At 42.9% G+C, this 20,160-nt stretch overlaps 1 protein-coding gene across 4 annotated transcripts in view; it reads right to left on the bottom strand.

Moving 5' to 3' along the window:
• Positions 1-1,625: 1,625 nt before the first annotated feature.
• ESRRG (estrogen related receptor gamma) overlaps positions 1,626-20,160 on the bottom strand; it is a 414,670-nt gene continuing 396,135 nt past the window's right edge. For all 4 annotated transcript variants that reach the window (XM_084868918.1, XM_084868917.1, XM_084868916.1 and 1 more), the window contains 2 exons: positions 11,860-12,129; positions 1,626-5,656 (listed from right to left, as the gene is read on the bottom strand). In XM_084868918.1, coding sequence (XP_084725044.1) covers positions 5,412-5,656; positions 11,860-12,129 — 515 coding nt within the window. In that variant the 3' untranslated portion in view covers positions 1,626-5,411. The remainder of the gene's footprint in view (positions 5,657-11,859; positions 12,130-20,160) is intronic.

Below are 20,160 nucleotides of genomic sequence, written 5' to 3'. Positions count from 1 at the left end.
AAGAATAAAATCATTTATAAAAAAACAAGTGCAAATAACAGCGATCCCTGTGACACAAACAACAGAACCCATTGGTCAGAGCTACTCACTGTCTCTATATTCAGAAATACAACCTGATAAAATGCCAAAACGCCAATTTTGTTATTATTATTTTTTACACCACAGGTATCCCTGCCCAACACGGCAGTCCCTGAGAAGTCACTCTGTCATCATCCTAAATGATAAAAATTGTAACATGTCAGCAAGAGGATTCTGACATTTAAGTTCTTAAAACGCAGGTAACATTATAGTCAGGGTGTCCCCAAACTGTCTACCCACTTTGAATACATTATTCATCCTAATGGGTTAAACCTGAAGAGAAAGAAACATCAGTGGAGCTGTCAGATGCTAACGTGTGTGTACATTTTGGGGGACACCATGCATCTTTAAATGAGGACACCCCTGGAAGATTACAGGCTATTTCCTTTTAGGTGTCTATCTCACATAGTCTCAGTTCCCCCAAAATACTTGGTAAACACACCCCAAACACCGTCAGATACTATGCTGAGCCATTGCAACTCACAGACATGAACATGAGGGAGGAAAAGGGGGAGAAAAGAGTTTTGCTAGTTCCTGCATCTTGGGGATTTAGTTAAATCTCATGCCCCAAAACCTTGCCCCGAGATCTAGCCACCACTGAAAGGCAAGCAGCTCAGTGGGCAGACGCCTGGCAAAACACTCAGGAGATGGCAGAGACGACAAGAACTTGCACATTAGCACTTGTGTGAAGGCTGCAGAGGGTCCAGCCGCGCAGGGGTCCTCAAACTTTTTAAAGTGGGGGCCAGATCACGGTCCCTCAGAGAGCTGGAGGGCTGGACTATATGAACTACTAATTCCTACTGTAACACATCGGCTGCGCTCACTGCCCAAAAAACCTGGTGGGCCGGATCAGACTCCTCTGCGGGCCGCAGTTTGAAGACCCCTGGTCCAGCGAGTGCCCAGCTTACCCAGGCTGCGAGGGCTGAGACCTCCGGGTGAACCAGGCCAGGGGAGGCCACTGGCTGTCAACATTGCAGCTCACCCCTCTGGCTTTAGATTCTGGCAGCTCCCTGCCCCACGCTCACCGATCTACCAACTCTGTGGATCCCTCATCCAGGAAATCCGGTGGGCAACTCCTCGGCTGCTCCAGAAAGCCTGCAGCTGGCTGACGAGCTCCCTGCAAAAACATGATTTAATTGTGGATGGAGGGAAATAATAGGTGTCTCTGGTTTTTAATGTGATCTTAAAATAAGGGGGGGGGGGGAAGTTTTCTGTTGTGACAGTGACATGGAGGCGATGATTTTGAGTAATGCGGCATGATGTGGAGATGCTTGGAGATTAAGTAAGAGCTATATAAAGGCTTGTCAGAATGAATTCTAATGTGCCACGAGACGCTTTGCATGCTCTTAAATATGCAAAATGTCTCTCCGCACCCTCGGATTCACTCTGACAAGCCTTTATATAGCTCTTATTTAAACGCCTGCTTTATTTTTAGGAAACAGGTCCTCGGAGCCACTCTTTGGATGGAAGCAACAAAGGGCAATGTTTATCTGATTTGGTTCTTTCGTGTGGAGGGAAATAAAGAAACACCAGGCGGAAGAGCAATCAAAAGTGGAAGCTTCTTTAATATTGCTCTACCATCATCCCGAAAGGCATAATAATTTGAGTTACACATCTGAACTGATTGGAGTTACAGAATCATATCTCCTTTTTGCATTTAACAATATATACAATATAAAATAAATACATTTACACAAATGGACATCGGTTGGAGCACACGGTATGGTACACATCACAAAAATATACAATTGATTGCTTTACAGATGTGAGGTCCATCTACAGCTATAGACATGGTTTTATTATTATTATTATTATCATTATTATTATTATTATTCTTTTTACTATTGGCTATAATGCAACTCCTGGATTATTATAAGCAGTTTAAATTTTTTTTTGTCCTTTTACGATCTTTGCACATAAGACTGCCATAAAATGTTTTCCTAGGCAGGTAAACAGAGACGCTTAAATAATTAAAATACAATCACCAACACCCATTTTCTCTTCTATAAGAAAAATAGCAGTTTTAAATTTTTTATATCTTTTATGTTATCATTTAAATGCAAAATAGTGGAATAAATACAACAATCTGAGCTGATTGAAACACAAGAGTAACAGCAGGTAGTCACACAATCATATTGCTTTAAATAAGAACCAACTGGAAAACAAAAATCAAAATTAAAAATCATAGAGCTAAAACATACACCTTTATAACTTTCCCAAAACTTCACATTAAGTAAATGGTCTTGCCTGAAACTCGAAAAGACTTACCTCAAGCGAGGTATTAAGCGGGGCATTTGCCCTGAAGCCCATGCAGAACTTCTAAATCTGTATTGTTCGTTGTATTTCCTGGTTATGGGGTACATGTTTCACTTAAACTGAAAACTTAAAATCGTCCTCTCTTCTTTCCACATATCTCCATCTCCTGTTTTCAGTTGGTTGGCTCTTACTTCTGAAGCCCAAGTACTTGAATGTGATACAGTAAAAATGATGTATATCTTGTATATATTTCATTTATATAGTGTGTGGTTGAATAGTAAGTAGCAACTTAAACCCCGCACAGACTTTCTGGAAAATAATCTTTTTTTTTTTAAACACTTACATATATAAATAATCTTATAGAATCAGCACCTTTTTATTTTCCCAGGAGTTGGATTGTTCTGTTGTTATTTTTCAAGGGATGTGCCAATTTCTGAACTCCTATCACAGCTATAAATTTCAAGTTATTGACCATCTGAATGAATTGCTAATGATGATTTATCTAGAGTCACACTACAATCACTTCTCTACTGAGAAACCACAATCTACAATATAGTCCCATATAGCTAATGATAGATACACAGTATTTCTAGCATGAGGTTGACGAACCATCAACCCAAGGTATTTTGTTTAAAGCACACAAAGTAGCAAGAGTTTTGGAAACTTATTCGCACCAAAAAAGTTTTGCAACAACACAGAGCGAGTTAATAACAACATTGTGGGAGAGATGAGTGAGTGAAAGCCATATATATACAGCATTTAAAAATTAGACTTATCTATATTCTTGAAATATTCAAAGTTTTATTTCTAAGCTATACATTGGTATTCTATAATAAACCATTAGAGAAATTATCCCTTGTTTTGAAAATATTATTATGATTTTTGATGTGGATCTGTTCATAAGGAATACTTGTTTGGAGTTTCAATCTCTTAATTCTTATTAGGAAGAACCTTATTATGGGTAAGGAATAGAATATACTACGGTAGTCTCCTGAGGAATTGTACATCCAATATTGTCTCTAATTCTACCCTGTGTCTAAAAGCACACACCACGAGAATCCAAACACCACAAGAAGAACAAGACAGACAGTCTTTGAATGCAACATAAAACTCCGAGAAAGCACAGCAAACATGAAACATTGAAAAGCTGAACTACATCTCTTTTTGTTTGTTAGGGTTACAATTTTAATTACATCTGTGTACATAGAAGAAGACTGTTCACATGGTACAGGGAGCAGCTACTAACACTGGTCCGTTGGATAGCATCTGATGGAGGTTACTGTTTCTTGGGTATTCGGCGACTGTAGGTTTTGGGGGCATCTAATCGATTCCTTCATTAGATTACACCTCTCCACCATCGGGAACCTGACTGACTTTCTGCCTGGGACAACACTGGTTGAAAAGCAGCTGTATTGGCTTAGATCTTGGTTAAAAACCACAGATTAAACATTCCTAAGTGAATCAACTCATACCAAGAGGTTTAAGAATTTGGTCAGGCATCCGTCATCTTTGACGGTTTTTTTTTGTTGTTGTTGTTCTTCTTCCAACTCTAGCATTATTGCCTCTTGAATGAAGACAGGCTCAAAGCTCCTTCTGGGACAAGGTCTGAAACTCTGCAGATAGGCAGTAGTACATCCCTAACCACCACAGCATTTAGAAATCTATGGCGTTGGCACCTCCCAGCTGGAGAAGTGCGCTTCCAAAAATGCTACGGATCTGGAGTTCAGGCGCAGAGATGACAGGCGACCACCCAGAGCCACGGCAGGTGTAATCTCATCCTTCGCGTCAGAGAACATTTAGGGAACCTGGAGCTCGCCTTGAGAACTTGATGTTTGGGACCAGACGGGCACACAACATAAATTGCATCCGTGAGAATATGCACCTTCCCTTCAACTATTGCTTGAGTAGGTTAAATTCCCATATTAATAAATGGCTGAGAAGTGGTAAAGCTGGTACAAAAAAAAAAAAAATCTCCATTTTGTAAGAAGAAACAAAACGTTTTTCTTAAAAAAAAACCTTCATTCAGGATTCATGTGTCCTTCATTATTGTCCGTAATTGTTCGACACCAGCACAAAATTGCAGTATTCTTAATTTCTCTTTAGTATTGCGTGAATGAATAAAGCTTAAACTATTCCCTGAAAAAGTTACTTAGTAGCTAAACTAACAAATACCTGGAAGACTTTGAGAAAACAATTCAGGAATCAAATGGCTGTAACTGATGTAGATGGAAAAGCGATGGTGAGAAGCAGCCGACGCAAAGTCGCTTAAGTTGTCTGATGAGGGGCTGCTCCCGTGGAATCTGATACTGCCCTCAGTCGATCCTGTCGCACTGTACTTGAGCTACCTTGGTACTTTCTCTTTGATTCCTCAGTCACGGGGGACGTTGCGGTTCACAATCAAGTTCACTGGCATCCATACTATGGATTTCCTTCCTTTGGCAGGGCTGGCTTCCACCACTCTTCAATGAGAGACCTCTTTTCAAAGTTCAGCAGCAGATAGGGAGAGAGCGGGGAGGGAGGGAATAAGGAAGGGAGGAAAAGGAAGGAAATAAAAACTTTTCTTACTACTAGAGCTATTTAAATTTAGAAGGAGAAGGATGAGAAGAGAAAGGACAAAAAAGGAATGGAGGGAGGGAGAAAGAAGAAGGAAGGAAGGAAGGAAGGAAGGAAGGAAGGAAGGAAGGAAGGAAGGAAGGAAGGAAGGAAGGAAGGAAGAAGAGATAGATAGAGAGAGAGAGAGAGAGAGAGAGAGAAAGAGAGAGAGAGAGAGAGAGAGAGAGAGAGAGAGAGAGAGAGAGAGAGAGAGAGAGAAAAGGAACCAGTAACCAAGAAATGAAAGGAGGAATAAGAGAGGGAATGGGGGAGAAAGAGGAAGAGAAATGAGAAGAAGAAAAAAAAGGGGAAATCTGAAAGCTGCTTCCTAGTCTTGCTGCTAAGTGATCAGTGCAGTCTTTGCTGATTGGGGATGGCGATGGCGTTGACTAAGCTCTAAGTTTCTTCCACATTACGCTTGGGTTTATTTTCCCTTTCTCGGCGGGCGTGCAGGAGGAGGAGACGGCGGCCCAGGAGGCCATTAGTCAGACCTTGGCCTCCAGCATTTCCAAAAAGAGTTTGTGCATGGGCACCTTGCCTTCCAGTTTGATGTTGTAGAAGTGCTGCACGGCCTTGGTGGAGGTCTGCCGGAGCAGCGGCAGCGTCATCAGCATCTTGCCGGCCCTGCGCGGGTCCTCCACGTGCTGGCCGGCCTCATAGTCCTGCAGGGCCTCGTGCAGGACGTCCTGGAGCTTCTGCACGGCCTCCACGTCCTCTATGTGCATGGAGTCTGCGCGACAGAGCAAAGGACAGACACGGCTGTTAGTGATCGTGAGAAGCCCGGGTGCAGCAGAGTCCTGCACGTGAAAGGTTATCCTTCCACTCCCCGAGGCTGGGAAATCTCTAAATGCAGCGGCTCCCCTTTCCAAAGGGCCTTTTTTAGGGGGGGCTATACATTTCCTTAGAGCTGATAATTTTCAGTGCTTCATAAGAACATGGGAATTAACCCTAGCTGGTTTGCTCAGTGGGTAGAGACAGGGTCCGTCCCAGGTTAGAATCCGGTCAAAGGCACATTACTAGGTTAGCAGCTCAATCCCCAGTAGGGAGGGTGCAGAAGACAGCCAATCAATGATTCTCATCATTGATGTTTCTCTCTCTCCCTCTCCCTTCTTCTCTGAAATCAATATATATACATATCATGAGAATTATTATAAAATATTCAGTACTGAAAGGGTGGGTTTTTTTTTTTTTTTTTTTTCCTTTTATTTTATTTTTCTTAAGAAGAAGCAAGAGAAACCTTTCTTTTAACAGATTATGACCATGACTAGGTTATTCATTACCTCATTCACGTATGCATTCATTCACTCAATAATCACGGAAGGCCATCTAGGGAAAGTATTATTTCGTTGCCATATTGGTGAAGTTGTTAAAAATCCTGACCTTGCCCTGAAAAAGCTCACATATCCCAAAAGGCAAGAAACACGCTGATGATGGATATTTTTAAAACTCCATCATATACCCTGGATCTAACTGTGTCCGGTGGTAGAATTTTCAGTTACTATTCATGGTGCCTTTAGAGATCCTTATAGTCTGCTTCTCTGCTGAGATACAAATAATGCCTTTAGATTAATGAGTTCTGAAATTTAATTTAAAAAATATAATCTTATCAAGCAAGGAAAGGGTTAACAGGGTTGCCACGATAATTCTTGGGAGAAATGTCAGATTGGGGCGGGGAGGGAGGTATAAAAGTTACAGCTCTAAAAGAGACACTTAATTATATACAAGTTTGAATCATTTAGCATGTTTTATTGATTCTGATGACAGTTTATCTGTTAATTATACATAATGGGGTCTTTGGGGGGAATTCTGAATGTTTAATAATTCTGCTTCTCTAAGAAGACAGAGTTCTCAGCTATACGTAGTTAGCCTAATTTTTCATATAATTCAAATATCAGATCACATGCACAAAAAGAGAGAAAAATGTAATTTAAAATCAAGTGGCTAAACATATAAAAATTATGGCATAGTAATTAATAGATTAACTGCTATTGTAAGCAGTAGTATGGTTTTAAATTTTCTTTGTGTTTTGTTTATTTTTTTTTCTTTTACATGGTTATTTTGAATAATTTCACACTATATTTGGGGAACTATTTATATTAGGTGGTAAATGACACATTTCTTTGAAAGAGTTTTGAATAATCTGGAATACAGTTGTTTATATGTATTTACTGCTCAAGACTTGATTCCTGCCTGAAGGAGCTCAAAGAAGGAATTCTCCTCTCTTAGAAATGTTCATGTGGTGCCCTGGACCGGAATTCAAGTTGTTCTCTGCCCTGGCTGGTGTGGCTCAGTGGTTGACCCTCAACCTATGAACCAGGAGGTCAAAGTTCGAATTCCTGGTCAGGGCACATGCCCATGGTATGGGCTGGAACCCCAGAAGGGGGCATGCAGGAAGCAACCCATCAATGATTCCCTCTCATCGATTTTTCTATCTCTCTCCCTCTTCCTTTCTCTCTGAAATCCATAAAAAAATATGTATATTTTCCTAATAAGAGTTGAAATTTTCCTGAACCTGTCTCATTCAACCTCCCATTTTCATCAGGAACCTCTCTACCACATTTCCACAGAGACAGTTCCATATATGGAGAGCATTCCACTGGATAAGGAACCAAGCTAATATTTAGAAATATCTTCTTCATATTGCCCCTCATCTGTCTGCAATGACCAGTAGTTGGTCCTGGTCCCAGCTCCTGGGGCAATACAGGGTACATGCATGTCCTTCTACATGGCAGGTTTTTATATGCTTGAAGTCAGGGGCACAGTCACCTCTGAGCCCACCCCAAGCCCAGCCTTCCCCACTTCTGGGGCCCAGCAGGAGATATATTATAGGATGTCACAGGAAATCAGGCGAGAACAAATAGCAGAGAGCTATGCTCACAAACAGCAATTAAGACTTCAAACTATTCTTTAAAGGCTGTGATTTAGCATGTGAGATTTAGAAATGATTTAATCAAATTACTATGATAATTTAACTTCCCATTTACAGAAAAAGATTCTAAGTCATTTTAGCTTTGCCCGTTCTCGGATCTGCTAATACTTTAAATGCAAACTCACTAAATCTGAACTATTTAATTAGACCATGATTCAGCTGGCAGGCTGCTGAAGAAAATATTAATCTCCATTAGAGATCCTAGTTCAAGTTCTGGCTCTGTGGCTTTCATCTCCGTTCTGTTCTTTCTGCTAAATTTATACACGCGTGCCAGGCCCAATAGAAACGCCTTTATTTATGGAATTATTTAGCTCTGGTTGCTGGTGACGGTCTCTTTTTAACTTTATGTTTTTAACAGAAATAGCCCCAATATTCATGCTAATGGGAACCAGCTAAAACTTAACAATGAAAATCATAGGTTTATGAACTAACTAGACTGGGTGGGGCTATACTTTAAAAAAAACAACGGGTAAATTGGTAAAACACACACACACACACACACACACACACACACACACACACACAATTAATATTCTTGGGCCAAAGCCCAGACTTATTAAATCAGAAAATTGGGGCTGAATCAGGACATCCGTATTTGTTAAAATCTAGGTGATTCTATGGCCAAGCCAGATAAAAATGAGCATATAGCCTTGGGGGCAGTGGCAAGTTTCAAACAAATTCTTAAGATGTAAACACTAGTACAATCTCAAGAATAGATCCCCATGATATGACCTTGCCCAAAAGGCTTGTAGTAATATTTCATTGCATTTTCCACTAACAACATAAAATTAATTGCAGAGATCTGCGTAGGAAAAAGAATTCTACACATGAGAAAATTGGGCCTATTAATTACAATGTTAAAATGGCGACTTCAGTTGTACTTTTAAAATTCCACCTCAGAGCCATGTATCAGGGATGTGATCATGGTAGGCGCTCAAAAATAAAACAATGCATATTTTAAGCGAGTGTTGGTTATTTTTTTTAACCTTCAAAATTAATTGGAACAGTGATATAGGGTTTCCAAATATTTGAATGGGAGAATTACAGTATTAGTTTGTGACACACTGTTCCTTTGTTCTTTCTGTCACACACCTGATAATAGGTACTATACTACTGGTGCTCTGGTGGTCTAAATATTCCTAAATTCACACATGACAGAAACATCGCTACAAAAAATATGACAGTCATTAACAGGAAGCCAATTCCCTGTTTCCCAAGCATAAGCACAACATTTATAATTATTGAATAAAGACAGATGTTTAAAATAAGCTGAAATTTAGATTAATGAGACAATGCTTGTTAACACCTACAGCCACACGGGGAATGCTAAGATACCTATAAATTAAGTGACACTGGAATAGATTTTTTTTTTTCCTTTGGCACAAAAAGTCACTTAAGCTGATCTGAAATTTCTAAATACTAAAATAGGAAACCTGTGAGTTTTTCGGGGTATCTAGGAATAGTGTTGAAATATTTTCATACTGACGTATTTCAGAGCAGTTTAAGAATCACTGGATCTCAGCAAGATCACATAATGGTAAAAAATAAAATAAAAAAGGGATGAATGACATCATATGCGGTATCAAAGAAAATGACTTTTCTGCGTCATTTATCCCAAGCTAAAATGATGGAGCTCACAGGTCAGAGGAGAAGAAAAAGGCCACATTTATACCACACAGGAGAGGTGGCATACTTAGGAACCAAAATGGTCCTTATAATAATTTCTCCTTTATTAGGATGTTGGCTCATTTCTCTGAGTATTGAGGGGCTCAAAGACTGTTAAAGTAACACAGGAACATTTTGTGACATGGAGACGTTTTCTTAGAAAAAGCAATGCTAGTCAGTACAATAAGAAGGGGAGAATTGGGGTGGGGGGGGTCTTGTTAATTATATCTGGCTTTAAGCAAGAAAAACAAACTAACTAGCTCACTAAATATCCCAATAACTAGTCCCTGCTCTGAAATAGGGCAATTCCTCTCCCTCAGGGAAGAGTGGGTGGGATTCGAATATTTATCTATAAAAATATTAAGGATTATACTTCTCAACAACAGAGACAGAAATGCCATCCATTCAGGCACTCAACCTATAATCCATAGCCATACCGTATGCCTCCAACTTCTAACATTATAAACATTTCAGCCACTTTGATGACAAAATGTTAGCATTGCTCAGTATTCATGATTTATTTTAAAAAAAGCAATTTGAAGCATAAAGGAAACAAAACAGGCTTGCTGCCCTTTATAGTTACTTATTCAAGGAAATGTTTAAATGTGAATTACTATGAGGTTACCAAATTAAAAAAAAAATCACAAATCTGTCATCTGATTATGAGCAGGGCTATAAAAGGAAGTCTCTGCCAATTAATAAATTCTCAGAAAATTGCTGTCCCGGTTTCCCACTTGGGCTCTCCAGAGGGCAGAACCAGGAGCCCTTGATTTTGCAAGAGCAACGCCATTTGTCATAATGAGCCCTAACGTCCAGCGTACAGTTTCCCAGAGAAACGGGAGAAGAGAATGGTGAACAACTAAAAGAGCAAAATGCTAAACTCCATTATCAAGACCGATCGGAAAGTACAACTTCATCGCTGAGAACAATGGCCCCTCCTATCCGTCCCAGGATCCGCGCATCGATATTGTAGATGAACTGTTAATGACAAAATCAATTAAAAAATTATTTCCAAACACAGTCACGCGTCCCCCGGCTCTCTCGGGGGCAATCTGGGCAGAAGGGCTCATCTCCCTAGGACCGCGCCAAATCACCCCTCCGTCATCCCCAACTAAGCAAAAGCAATCTGGTTTTTCATTTTTCAGCGCGGCTGAGCCCAGCCTGAGATTGATCGTCACATATGGCCCCAGAAAGCAAACTGTCAATACCTTGAAAGCTGCAGAATTTGAACAAATAGCCGTCCGCCCATTCAAGCCACTCGCTGCATCCCATTTAACAGATTTTATTGACAGTTTCCTCCTTGTAATTAAAGGGAAAACTACTGGCCGGCAACCAAGATAAAGTTCAAAGATAGGGTCAGAACAAAAGCAGATGGAGGGGCATGGAGTGACTGTCAATGGGGCCGAGCGGCCCGGCGTGCTATCGACGCGCAGGTATCTAATGATCGGCCCGTCATTAAGGAGGGATCTAGCCTGTGCTCTATGCAAATGAGGAAGCAGGCTTAAGACCACAAGAAAGGGTTCAGAGAGACACAGGGGGGGGGGGGGAACCGACAAAGCACCAACGATTTTTTTTTTTTTTTTTTTTTTTTTACCTGCCAGAGGTTGCCGCCTTTCTTAGTACCTTTCAGTATAAATGTAAAGACTGTTTATCCCCAACATGCCTCACCCTCACTACATAGGCAGTGCCTTTGAGGGGACCAGGCCTGCAACCCAATTTGACTTTTAGAGAATTCCAGAAGGTGAGAAAACAGAAGGTTCTTGGATCACCAGCATTAAAAACAATACCAAAGATGTGTTTTTTTCCAATTGCAAAATGTGCATTTTTTTTTTTTTTTTTTTAGGGGAAACGTGGTTTGTGTGTATTTGTAATGCACACAAGACAACTGGAACTAATTTTGTCCTGGGAATGTCCACACACACACTATAAATTAGTAACTGAGTGAGGTGGCAAAAACACCACAGCTTGCCATAGGCAAATGTAGGCCCACCCCCCCTCCCAAATGTATACATCCACTGTGCATAATGATAAAGGCGGTGTTTATTAATAAAACATGTCATTTTCAAAAGGGAGCTGTCAGCTGTTGAAGTGTGCATACATTGTGGGGGACATCTAATAAAAATAATTCCTGTATAATAAAAATAATTCCCATCACCTTGATTTTTCTTCTCTATAACTTCTCACCAGAAAACTGCGATGATTCTAACTTTGCTGATTCACACAGTATTTACAGCCGGGCCCAGCGGCTCTCAGAAGAAGCTGAGGGAAAAGAAAAAACCGACACACACACACACACACACACACACAAAAAGGTAACGAGGACCCCTCCATATGCCAACCTGAATTAGCGAGAGCTATCGCTTTGAGGGTGACGAACTCCTCTTTCTCCAGCTTCATGCTCTTGTACTTCTTCACCAGCTGCAGGATGGCGTTATTTAGGTCGAGCAGGCCTGCTAGCTTGGACTGGTCTTCGTCCATTATGTAATCGTCTGCATAGACAAGTTCATCCTCAAAGGAGAGAGATCGGTATACCACCCCGAGGATCAAAATCTCCATCCAAGCACTCTGCAGGAGGCTCATCTGGTCGGCCAGGGACAGAGTGGAGAAGCCTGCATGGGGAGAGGAGCAGATCGGGTTACTCTACACTGTAGAGTCTACAGCGATCATTTCATAAGGACCCATTCGTTTCCATGGGAGAGGCCTCTGCATTAGGGCTGGGAATTGTGCTGAGTTGCCATTAGATGCTCTTACATCCTCCCCTGATCAGTGAGCGAATGGCAGAGCAAAAGTCACCAATCTGCTCCCACACAGTGGTGTTTTCTTGAGCTTTCATAGCCTGGCTGAAAGAAATACAACAGAAAGTTCTGGATCTTTCACTTGAGAAGAAAATGCGATGTGATCCTTAAATACGCTTGGTTTTCTGGCAGAGGCCTTAATGGCTCATAGGAAGTCAGATTTCAACATCCTCAGGTCTAGAAACCGCTATTGATAAACAGAATAAAAGTTTCTTTCTTAAATAAGCCAAAGAAAGAAAGGAAAGCAAGTAATTTAGGTCATACGATTTGGAAACATTTCTCTATAATAGTACAAGCGCAGTGGACAATTAGGATGCTTATATTCTTTGCGATTGGATATTTGTTCCCAGCAATATTTAACATGGATTCCTTCTAAAAAGTGATTATTGGTACAAAAGAGAGCGGGAGTACTTAGCGTCCTGGCCTCCTCCAGACAGAAAAGCAAGTTTGTTTTAGGGATTAAGACCCAGTTATTTTAAAAGTTGAATATGAGGGTAGTGGGGTTTTGTGCAGAGGACATGAGCAGAACCAGATCAGAATTTAAATATTTGCTCCACTGAGCTACTTACTGGCTCTTTCATCTTGAGAATGACAATTTACTTGTACCTTAAATTTTTACTGGAAAGTATAAAAACCATCCAACAAAGCACTAACTTGTAATATGCATTCGATAAGCGTAGCTACATCAGATATTAGTTTTATCTGAAACACCAGCATGACTGTTTCCAATTCTTTACTGAAACTCTACGAATGCTTTCAGTCGCTTTTGAGCTTGCGTAAATATATATAAGAAATGGGGTTCAATAGGGAAAATTAAGTAGTACAATTAATCCTACTCAGAAACGAAGAGATTTATTTATAGCTTAGAGGGACTAGATCAAAATGCTGAAACATATGTGAGGTCTTAGTGAATATACCTAGTAATCAGCCCAATACTTTTATAACAGTCTCTCTTTTTGAAATAAGTTTATTTTTTTAAAAATTTTACTTTCATTTCCAAGGTTCTGCCCAAGGAATTCCAAGGGTAACCAACCCCTCCTGGGGTCTCAGAGGACCATGATTTAGGGCATTTCCGCCAGGCCACTTATAATATCTATTTTTCCTCCCCTTCCAGACCCGGTCACCCAAATCAAATACAGGCAGTGCCACCCAACCTTCTTAGGTTCTTGCTCTGGTCATTGTTGGAGTCCTTTTTATTCCTATCACACTGCCCGTGTCCCATGTGGTGTCAGCAGCGACAGCACAATGAGAAGAAAGGTCAGGGTTCCCTGGGCTGTCGCTGATAACCAGTAGCTTGCCATTTGGCACCATCAACGAGGAGTGTTTAATACAATCATCAAGAGGGATTAGGCCGCCTGCACTGAGGGGGTGCGCGGGCACCTGCGAACAGACTCTCTTTCCCTGGTTAAGCAAGCTGCTGACACGGGGCTCACAGCTCTGCCTGTGGACCTGGCTGGGTCTGTCTTCTTTACCCCATTCTCTTTTTTTGTGTGTCTTGGCAAAGTGGGCTAAATTACTAAACAGCCTCCTAAAATCAGCCATCACAACTGATAACAGGCATTCAAAAGAGGAAAACAGTGAGCTGATGAGTCGTTTGGGCCCCACTGGCTTTCAATCAGAAGAAGGTTATCCTTAAAACAAACAAACAAATAAACAAAATCACTTTTTTTTTCTGCCCCATTCCCCCACAACCAAGAACAAAGATGCTATGCACACCCAACTAGCTAACGCGAGAAAAGGGGACCACGCGAGACTTTTTTTCATAAGTTAAATGGATGAAATAAATACACGTCCTCTAGGAAGCTGTGAGCAAAAGGCCTTTTCCCTTTGCCTGGTCCTCTTAGCCTGTTCAGCTCCCATTTCTGCTGCAGCAGATGGGCCGAGCTGGTGGCCCGCAGGCCCTGCCCGTGACAGCCCCCTCCCTCCCTCCCTCCTTCTGTCCCTCCCTCCCGCCCGCACTCCGCTGTTAGTAAATAGATTTACACATTCCCCAATCTCCACACATCTTTTCTGCCGAATAATTAAAAGCCGGGATGATTAGTTTATTGAGTGGAAGGAGGAACTTTTTTATTGAGGTCCCTCCGCGATGTTATCAGGCAGGCCCCGTTCTGGTTGTCAGAGGGCGCAGGCATCCAATTTTTCTTATCTGCCTGATTAATACAAACGCCGTTTCAGGACGCATTAATTAACAGATACAAATCTGCGTTCTCATGGAGGGATCGATACGGAGAAGAAAAGAGGCATCAATGTGAATTTAGTGCTGATGATGGAGAAGGCGCGCGATCGACAGGTACGTGCAGGGAAACTTGAAAGTTGCCCAGGCCCCTTTGTCCCTGCGATGTACAAACGCGCTATTTCCCCCGTCACCAGGCTGCACACGCTTCTCTGAGATTTAATTAAGCAGAAAGAAATTAAAATAAAAGCTACAAAAAAACACAACAATAAAAGTACATTTTTTAAGGCGGATTCAGCAATTTATCTCTTCTATATTATTGGCTGTGTGTGTGCGTGTATCCTTCCTATAACCTAACTCTCTGCCCTCCCCCTTCCCTCTTCTGCTTCTTAATGAAATAAAAAGGGGAAAAGCAAAGAAAGGCCTGTTATCTCTCTCTCCCTCTCTCTCGCCCTCGCTCTCGCCCTCGCTCTCGCCCTCGCTCTCGCCCTCGCTCTCGCCCTCGCTCTCGCCCTCGCTCTCGCCCTCGCTCTCGCTCTCGCTCTCCTTGGTCAGGGAGAATGGGAAGATGGAACTGACATGAAAGGTTTGACCAGTTTGCTGCTTGCTACCTCCATGCCTATTTCAGCCCATTAAAGGAGGGGTTAGGTTGGTAAGTTTGCAAAACGATGGCAAAAGCAGCAATGTGCACTTTGCACAGAATAAACAGAAGTGTGGACTCGTCTCTTCTCGATCAAGAAATAGCTCAATCTCAACCCATTAGCCCTTTCTGACCTCACCTCTGCAGCTGGAAGCTGGCACCCACAGGCCCCGCCCCAATGCTCAGGTAACAGCCTTATTGTGGGATGGACCCGCTCACCTGATCCCCAAGGAGCCTGAACACAGAACAGAGATTGTATTTGCACTGCACAGAGTTCTCCCCCTGCCCTCTGGAGTGTTGGCTGTATTTTACAGACAGACAGACAGACAGCTGGACACAATATTCTTTTTATCAGCAGATCCAAGCCAAGTACAGAAGCATAACTGACCACAATGTACATGAAAAAACACATGTTTTAATAAACTGTGACTAAGGCATTTTGTAAAAGCATGTTTGCTTTATCGGGGACACACACACACACCAGAATGGTAACCCCTGGTGTGTGCATTGGCCAGCATTTCCTGATGTTTGCCAGCTAGCTGGCTGGAGGTTAGAGATCCCCACCCTCCATCTGTAACATTTAGTGCTCTCTTTGGAGAGAGATCTCTTTCCCAAGGGGAATAAAAGATGCTTCGATGCTGTGTCGTGCACTTCATGTTTTGTGCAGCCGGGGATCTTAATCTTGGTGTGTGACAGGTCATAGTTTTAAATGCTCGGCCATGTTACAGCGTTTAAAAATAACAGTGAGGCCGTGCGTGGTACATGCTTTGCTTCCCTGGCTACAGCCCATTCCACGCGTGTCCCTGACCACTGTGATCTCCCTTCATCTCCGCCCTGGGGTCCGAGCCACTGAGTGTATCTTGGGGCCTTCTGCTTGCATTTTGCTCTGGTCTGTGACTCCCAGTTAAATCGTGTATCTATACAGCCGGCTCCCAGCAAAACAGAAGACAGCTGGGAATCGCATCACCGGGAAGGATGGAAAAGAGGCAGGCACCCCCGGAGTCACAGGCCGGTAGGAAGGGTGTATTGTGCCAGCCCCCTTGCCTCTGTCACCTGGAAACTTGGGAGGATAAGAGTGACGCCATGGGCACTTGTCAAGTCCCTTTTTTTCCCCCCTGAGCCTGGCAAACGGGTGCACTTTGCAGTCAACTTAGAAAAAAGGCTCAGCACGTGGAAGTGTGAAGGGCAAAGAACATCTGAGGGCTCGCCTTTCCAAAATGCACTCTCATTTCAGAAAGCATCCGTGTTTATTCCCTGCCACGGGTGCTGACAGAAATAGGCTGCGGTGCAGGCATTTGGGGTTTAACCCCTGCGAGGCATTTCCTTCTCGGTGGCTCCCTGCCACAGACACAGCCCTACCCATCTTCGGGGCGGCTGTTATCAGTCTATCCGGGCACTGACTGCGCCTGCTCCCCGTGTTGGAACGGGAGTTTCTCTGTCCCACAAAAAAGAAATGGGAAATCCACTGGGCGTAGCTGTCTGAGCGACATGGCGAAAGTTAGATACTTTCTCTCACATACATATGAACCCAATGTAGACAGGGATGGGGGAGAGGGGAGAGGAAAGACTATCAATGGCATGAAGACTTGGTGCATAACCCTTGTTAGAAGCAAACTTGCTCTGGATTTTTAAGGCAGTTACTTGTTTCCCATGAGCAGACATGTGTTGTATACGATTTGCAAAACATACAGCTCAGGGACATATAGTGTGTGTGTGTGTGTGTGTGTGTGTGTGTGTGTGTGTGTTGCATAGCAATCGACTTCATGAATTAGACCTCCAACAAGTCCAGAGTTAAGCAGCTACAAATGATCAACATTGTGAGAGCTCAAATATCTATCTGTCCGGGATCAGTAGAAGCATTTTATTTAAACATCTTCTTCACAAGGGATGGTGGTTATTCTCTCTTGATTTCACCAGGCTTTGGACATTAGATAGGATGCCTACAGTGCATCCTAGTCTTTTTGGACTGACCGTGATGCAGATTTCAATCATTTAGATTCAATCACCGTTGGCTTGGGTGAAATGGAGGAATTCAGAAGAAAATGCAAGAATAACTGCCCAAATGGGATAGCTTCCTTTCTTGCTAATTTAACCATGTGTTTCAGCTTATGTTTATTCCTTAGGAAATGCTTTAAAAAAAAATTCTGTTTTAATCTTAGAAGCAAGGCTTATGGGGATTTTATGGATCCATTTTTTTTAAATCCTTACCTGAGAATATTTTTCCATTGATTTTTAGAGAGAGTGGAAGGGAGAGGGAGAGAAACAGCAATGTGAGAGAGATGCTTCAATCAATCGGTTGCCTCCTGCACATGCCCGGATCAGGGCAAGGGATGGAGCTTGCAACCAAGGTACATGCTCTTGGCTGGAATGGAACCCAGAACCATTCATTCTGTGGGCCTATGCTTGAGCTACCGAATCACACCAGCTGGGGCAGGGGAACCCTTATTTCCAAGTAGTGGTTGCTCAGGACAAATGTGAAAAGCTCTGGAATACAGAGCTCAGATTGGAAATTTACTTACTATCCAAGACATGGTAGACCTGACCCCCATCTATAAAATGTAGCAGCGGAGTTGGAAAGCAGAGACACACTGAGGAGGTGGGGAATGGGATGGTGAGGAGATTACCCCACCCCACCCCAGTCCAGGACAGAATGATCCCTCTTGGCTGAGGCCACAGGTGCCCCGGCAGATGAGCTTACAATCTGCCTGCTCCGGGCGCGGGGATGGGCACCGCGCCTGCCGGGCGCCGGGGAGCAGCTTTCTTTAGCGATCGTCCCCGTCTCCCAGGCCAGCTTGCGGAGGAATGAAAAGCACCACAGCAGCTAAAAAAAGGTATTCTCTCGTGGCAGCACGGGAAAGCCTCAAAATGATGACAAGGGTCTTTTGTGTTTGTTTCTGTGAGTGGGCGGTTTTTAACTGCCAACCTTGTTTGGAAAAAAAAGGCCTGGCTGTAGGGCAGATGAATGCAAATGAGAATGCAGAGATACCTATAGGGTGTGTGCTGGTGTGCTGGTTCTCCTGCAAATCCCTCTTCCCTATCTCTTCTGAGTGACCACAGAGGATCTGAAATACCTCCCTCAGCTTTCCCACACTTCCTAGTACTTGGCCTCAACTTAACTTCTTCTTTCCTTTCATCTAAGCCAAGAGGAAAGAGATATTGTTGGACCATATGGAGGCAGGTAGGGGCTGATCGAATGACCTTTCTCTCTGCAGCCTTTATATTTGAGTAGCTGAAAACCAGGAAGTTCTGCTTGGAAAAATCTCCTTTATGATATGACTAAGAGTTGACCATCAGGAAAAAGGCAGGCAATGCCATATAAGATTCAGGACTCTAAAAAAATCTCAGAAAAGGGCATTTCAGTCTTTCTTTGGGACTAGATGGAGAATGAGCAGGGAGAGGCCTTGTTGTGAAGCCATATTTCTGATTTGAAAGAATAAGAATCTGTGTTTGAGCCGAAACCGGTTTGGCTCAGTGGATAGAGTGTCGGTCTGCAGACCTAAAGGTCCCAGGTTCGATTCCGGTCAAGGGCATGTACATTGGTTGCGGGCACATCCCCAGTAGGGGGTGTGCAAGAGGCAGCTGGTCGATGTTTCTCTCTCATCGATGTTTCTAGCTCTCTATCCCTCTCCCTTCCTCTCTGTAAAATTCAATAAAATATATTTTTTAAAAAATCTGTGTTTGAATCTGACTTGCTTTACCCATCACAGATAAGAAGGGGTCAAGAAACACCGCAGGTTGTCACAGGTCACTGACCAGGAGTCCACGGAAAACCAGCCCAGCCTGGGCATCGGCTATGTGGGTACCATCCTCTTCAGGAAACTTCCAAGCAGGCTGCCTTTGAGTCAGCCTTATACTTGATTTGAAATTCAAGACTCCAAAATAAATGCATTCTGACTCTATCTTGCACTTTGGGGATTTGTAAAGCTGACAGATAGACAATTCCATAGACACTGAAAGAGTCTGTGGGAAACACTGCATGTCAAATATGGGAAAGCTAAGGGTGTCCTCTCCTTGAGAGACACAGTAGTGACCTTGAGGTCTGGAGAACTTGGTTCTGGCTTCACTGTGTCACAGCCAAGGGTGATAACTTGGCCCTGGTTGGGGTTGAATTGTGTCTCTCCCAAGATTTTGGTTTCTCCTAATCTACGAATGTGACCTTATTTGGAAACAGGGTCTTTTAAAAGGAAGAAGTTAGGATGAGAGCATTAGGATGGGTCCTAATCCAATATGATGCTACTTTACGGAAAGGGGACATTTAGACAGAAACAGATGCAGACTGAGGGAAAACAATGCGAAGAAACAACAAGAAGAATGCCATCCACGTGCCAAGAGCCATTTGAGGCCACCGGAAGCCAGGAGAGTATGGGACAGGCTCTCCCGTGTGTGTGTGTGTGTGTGTGTGTGTGTGTGTGTGTAATGTAATATATAAAATTTGCCGAGATAGCACAAAAGGGAAGATCAGAAGGAAAAGAGAGCTAGACCCTGGACCCACCCAGATCTGATTCTGGAGTGAGCAGTGCCTATCCCAGGAAGGTGGGCATGCCAGGTTTCTCCCCGCGTATCCGCTCGCGGGGATGAAGGCAGAGGTGCTGGCATTCAAGTCCCAGCACCCTGCCAGAGGGATCACTCTGTTGCCCGTTTCCCAGCTGTGACACGGGAACACACAGAAGGATGCCTGCATCGTGAACACCTGGCTGATGTCACGAGCTCATGGAAAAATCTGAAAATTTTATTTCAACTGCCAGTTACACAAGAAGGCAGAATGGTCATCTTGTGGATTGCCCCTGAGACCACCAAGAACAGATTCTATGTGGGGTCTCCAACAGAAAAACCACTCTTAATTTCCATATTAATTTCCAACAACATGCCTTCAAATCTTTTCACATTTACCTAATTGGCCCCTTGGTATAGAGGCACAAGTTCCAACAAGAGCACTAATTATTAGAAACCTGGCGTCTTTGGCAATAATATTAATATCACCCCTTCTCTCACTTCTACTAGTTACAAAGAAAATGGGGGAGGGAGGGGAGAA

Source organism: Pipistrellus hanaki, assembly GCF_964339955.1.
Source record: "Pipistrellus hanaki genome assembly, chromosome: 20".
Taxonomy (NCBI): Eukaryota; Metazoa; Chordata; class Mammalia; order Chiroptera; family Vespertilionidae; genus Pipistrellus; species Pipistrellus hanaki.
The sequence above is the reverse complement of the archived record's forward strand: the minus strand, read 5'-3'. Positions and strand labels throughout refer to the sequence as shown.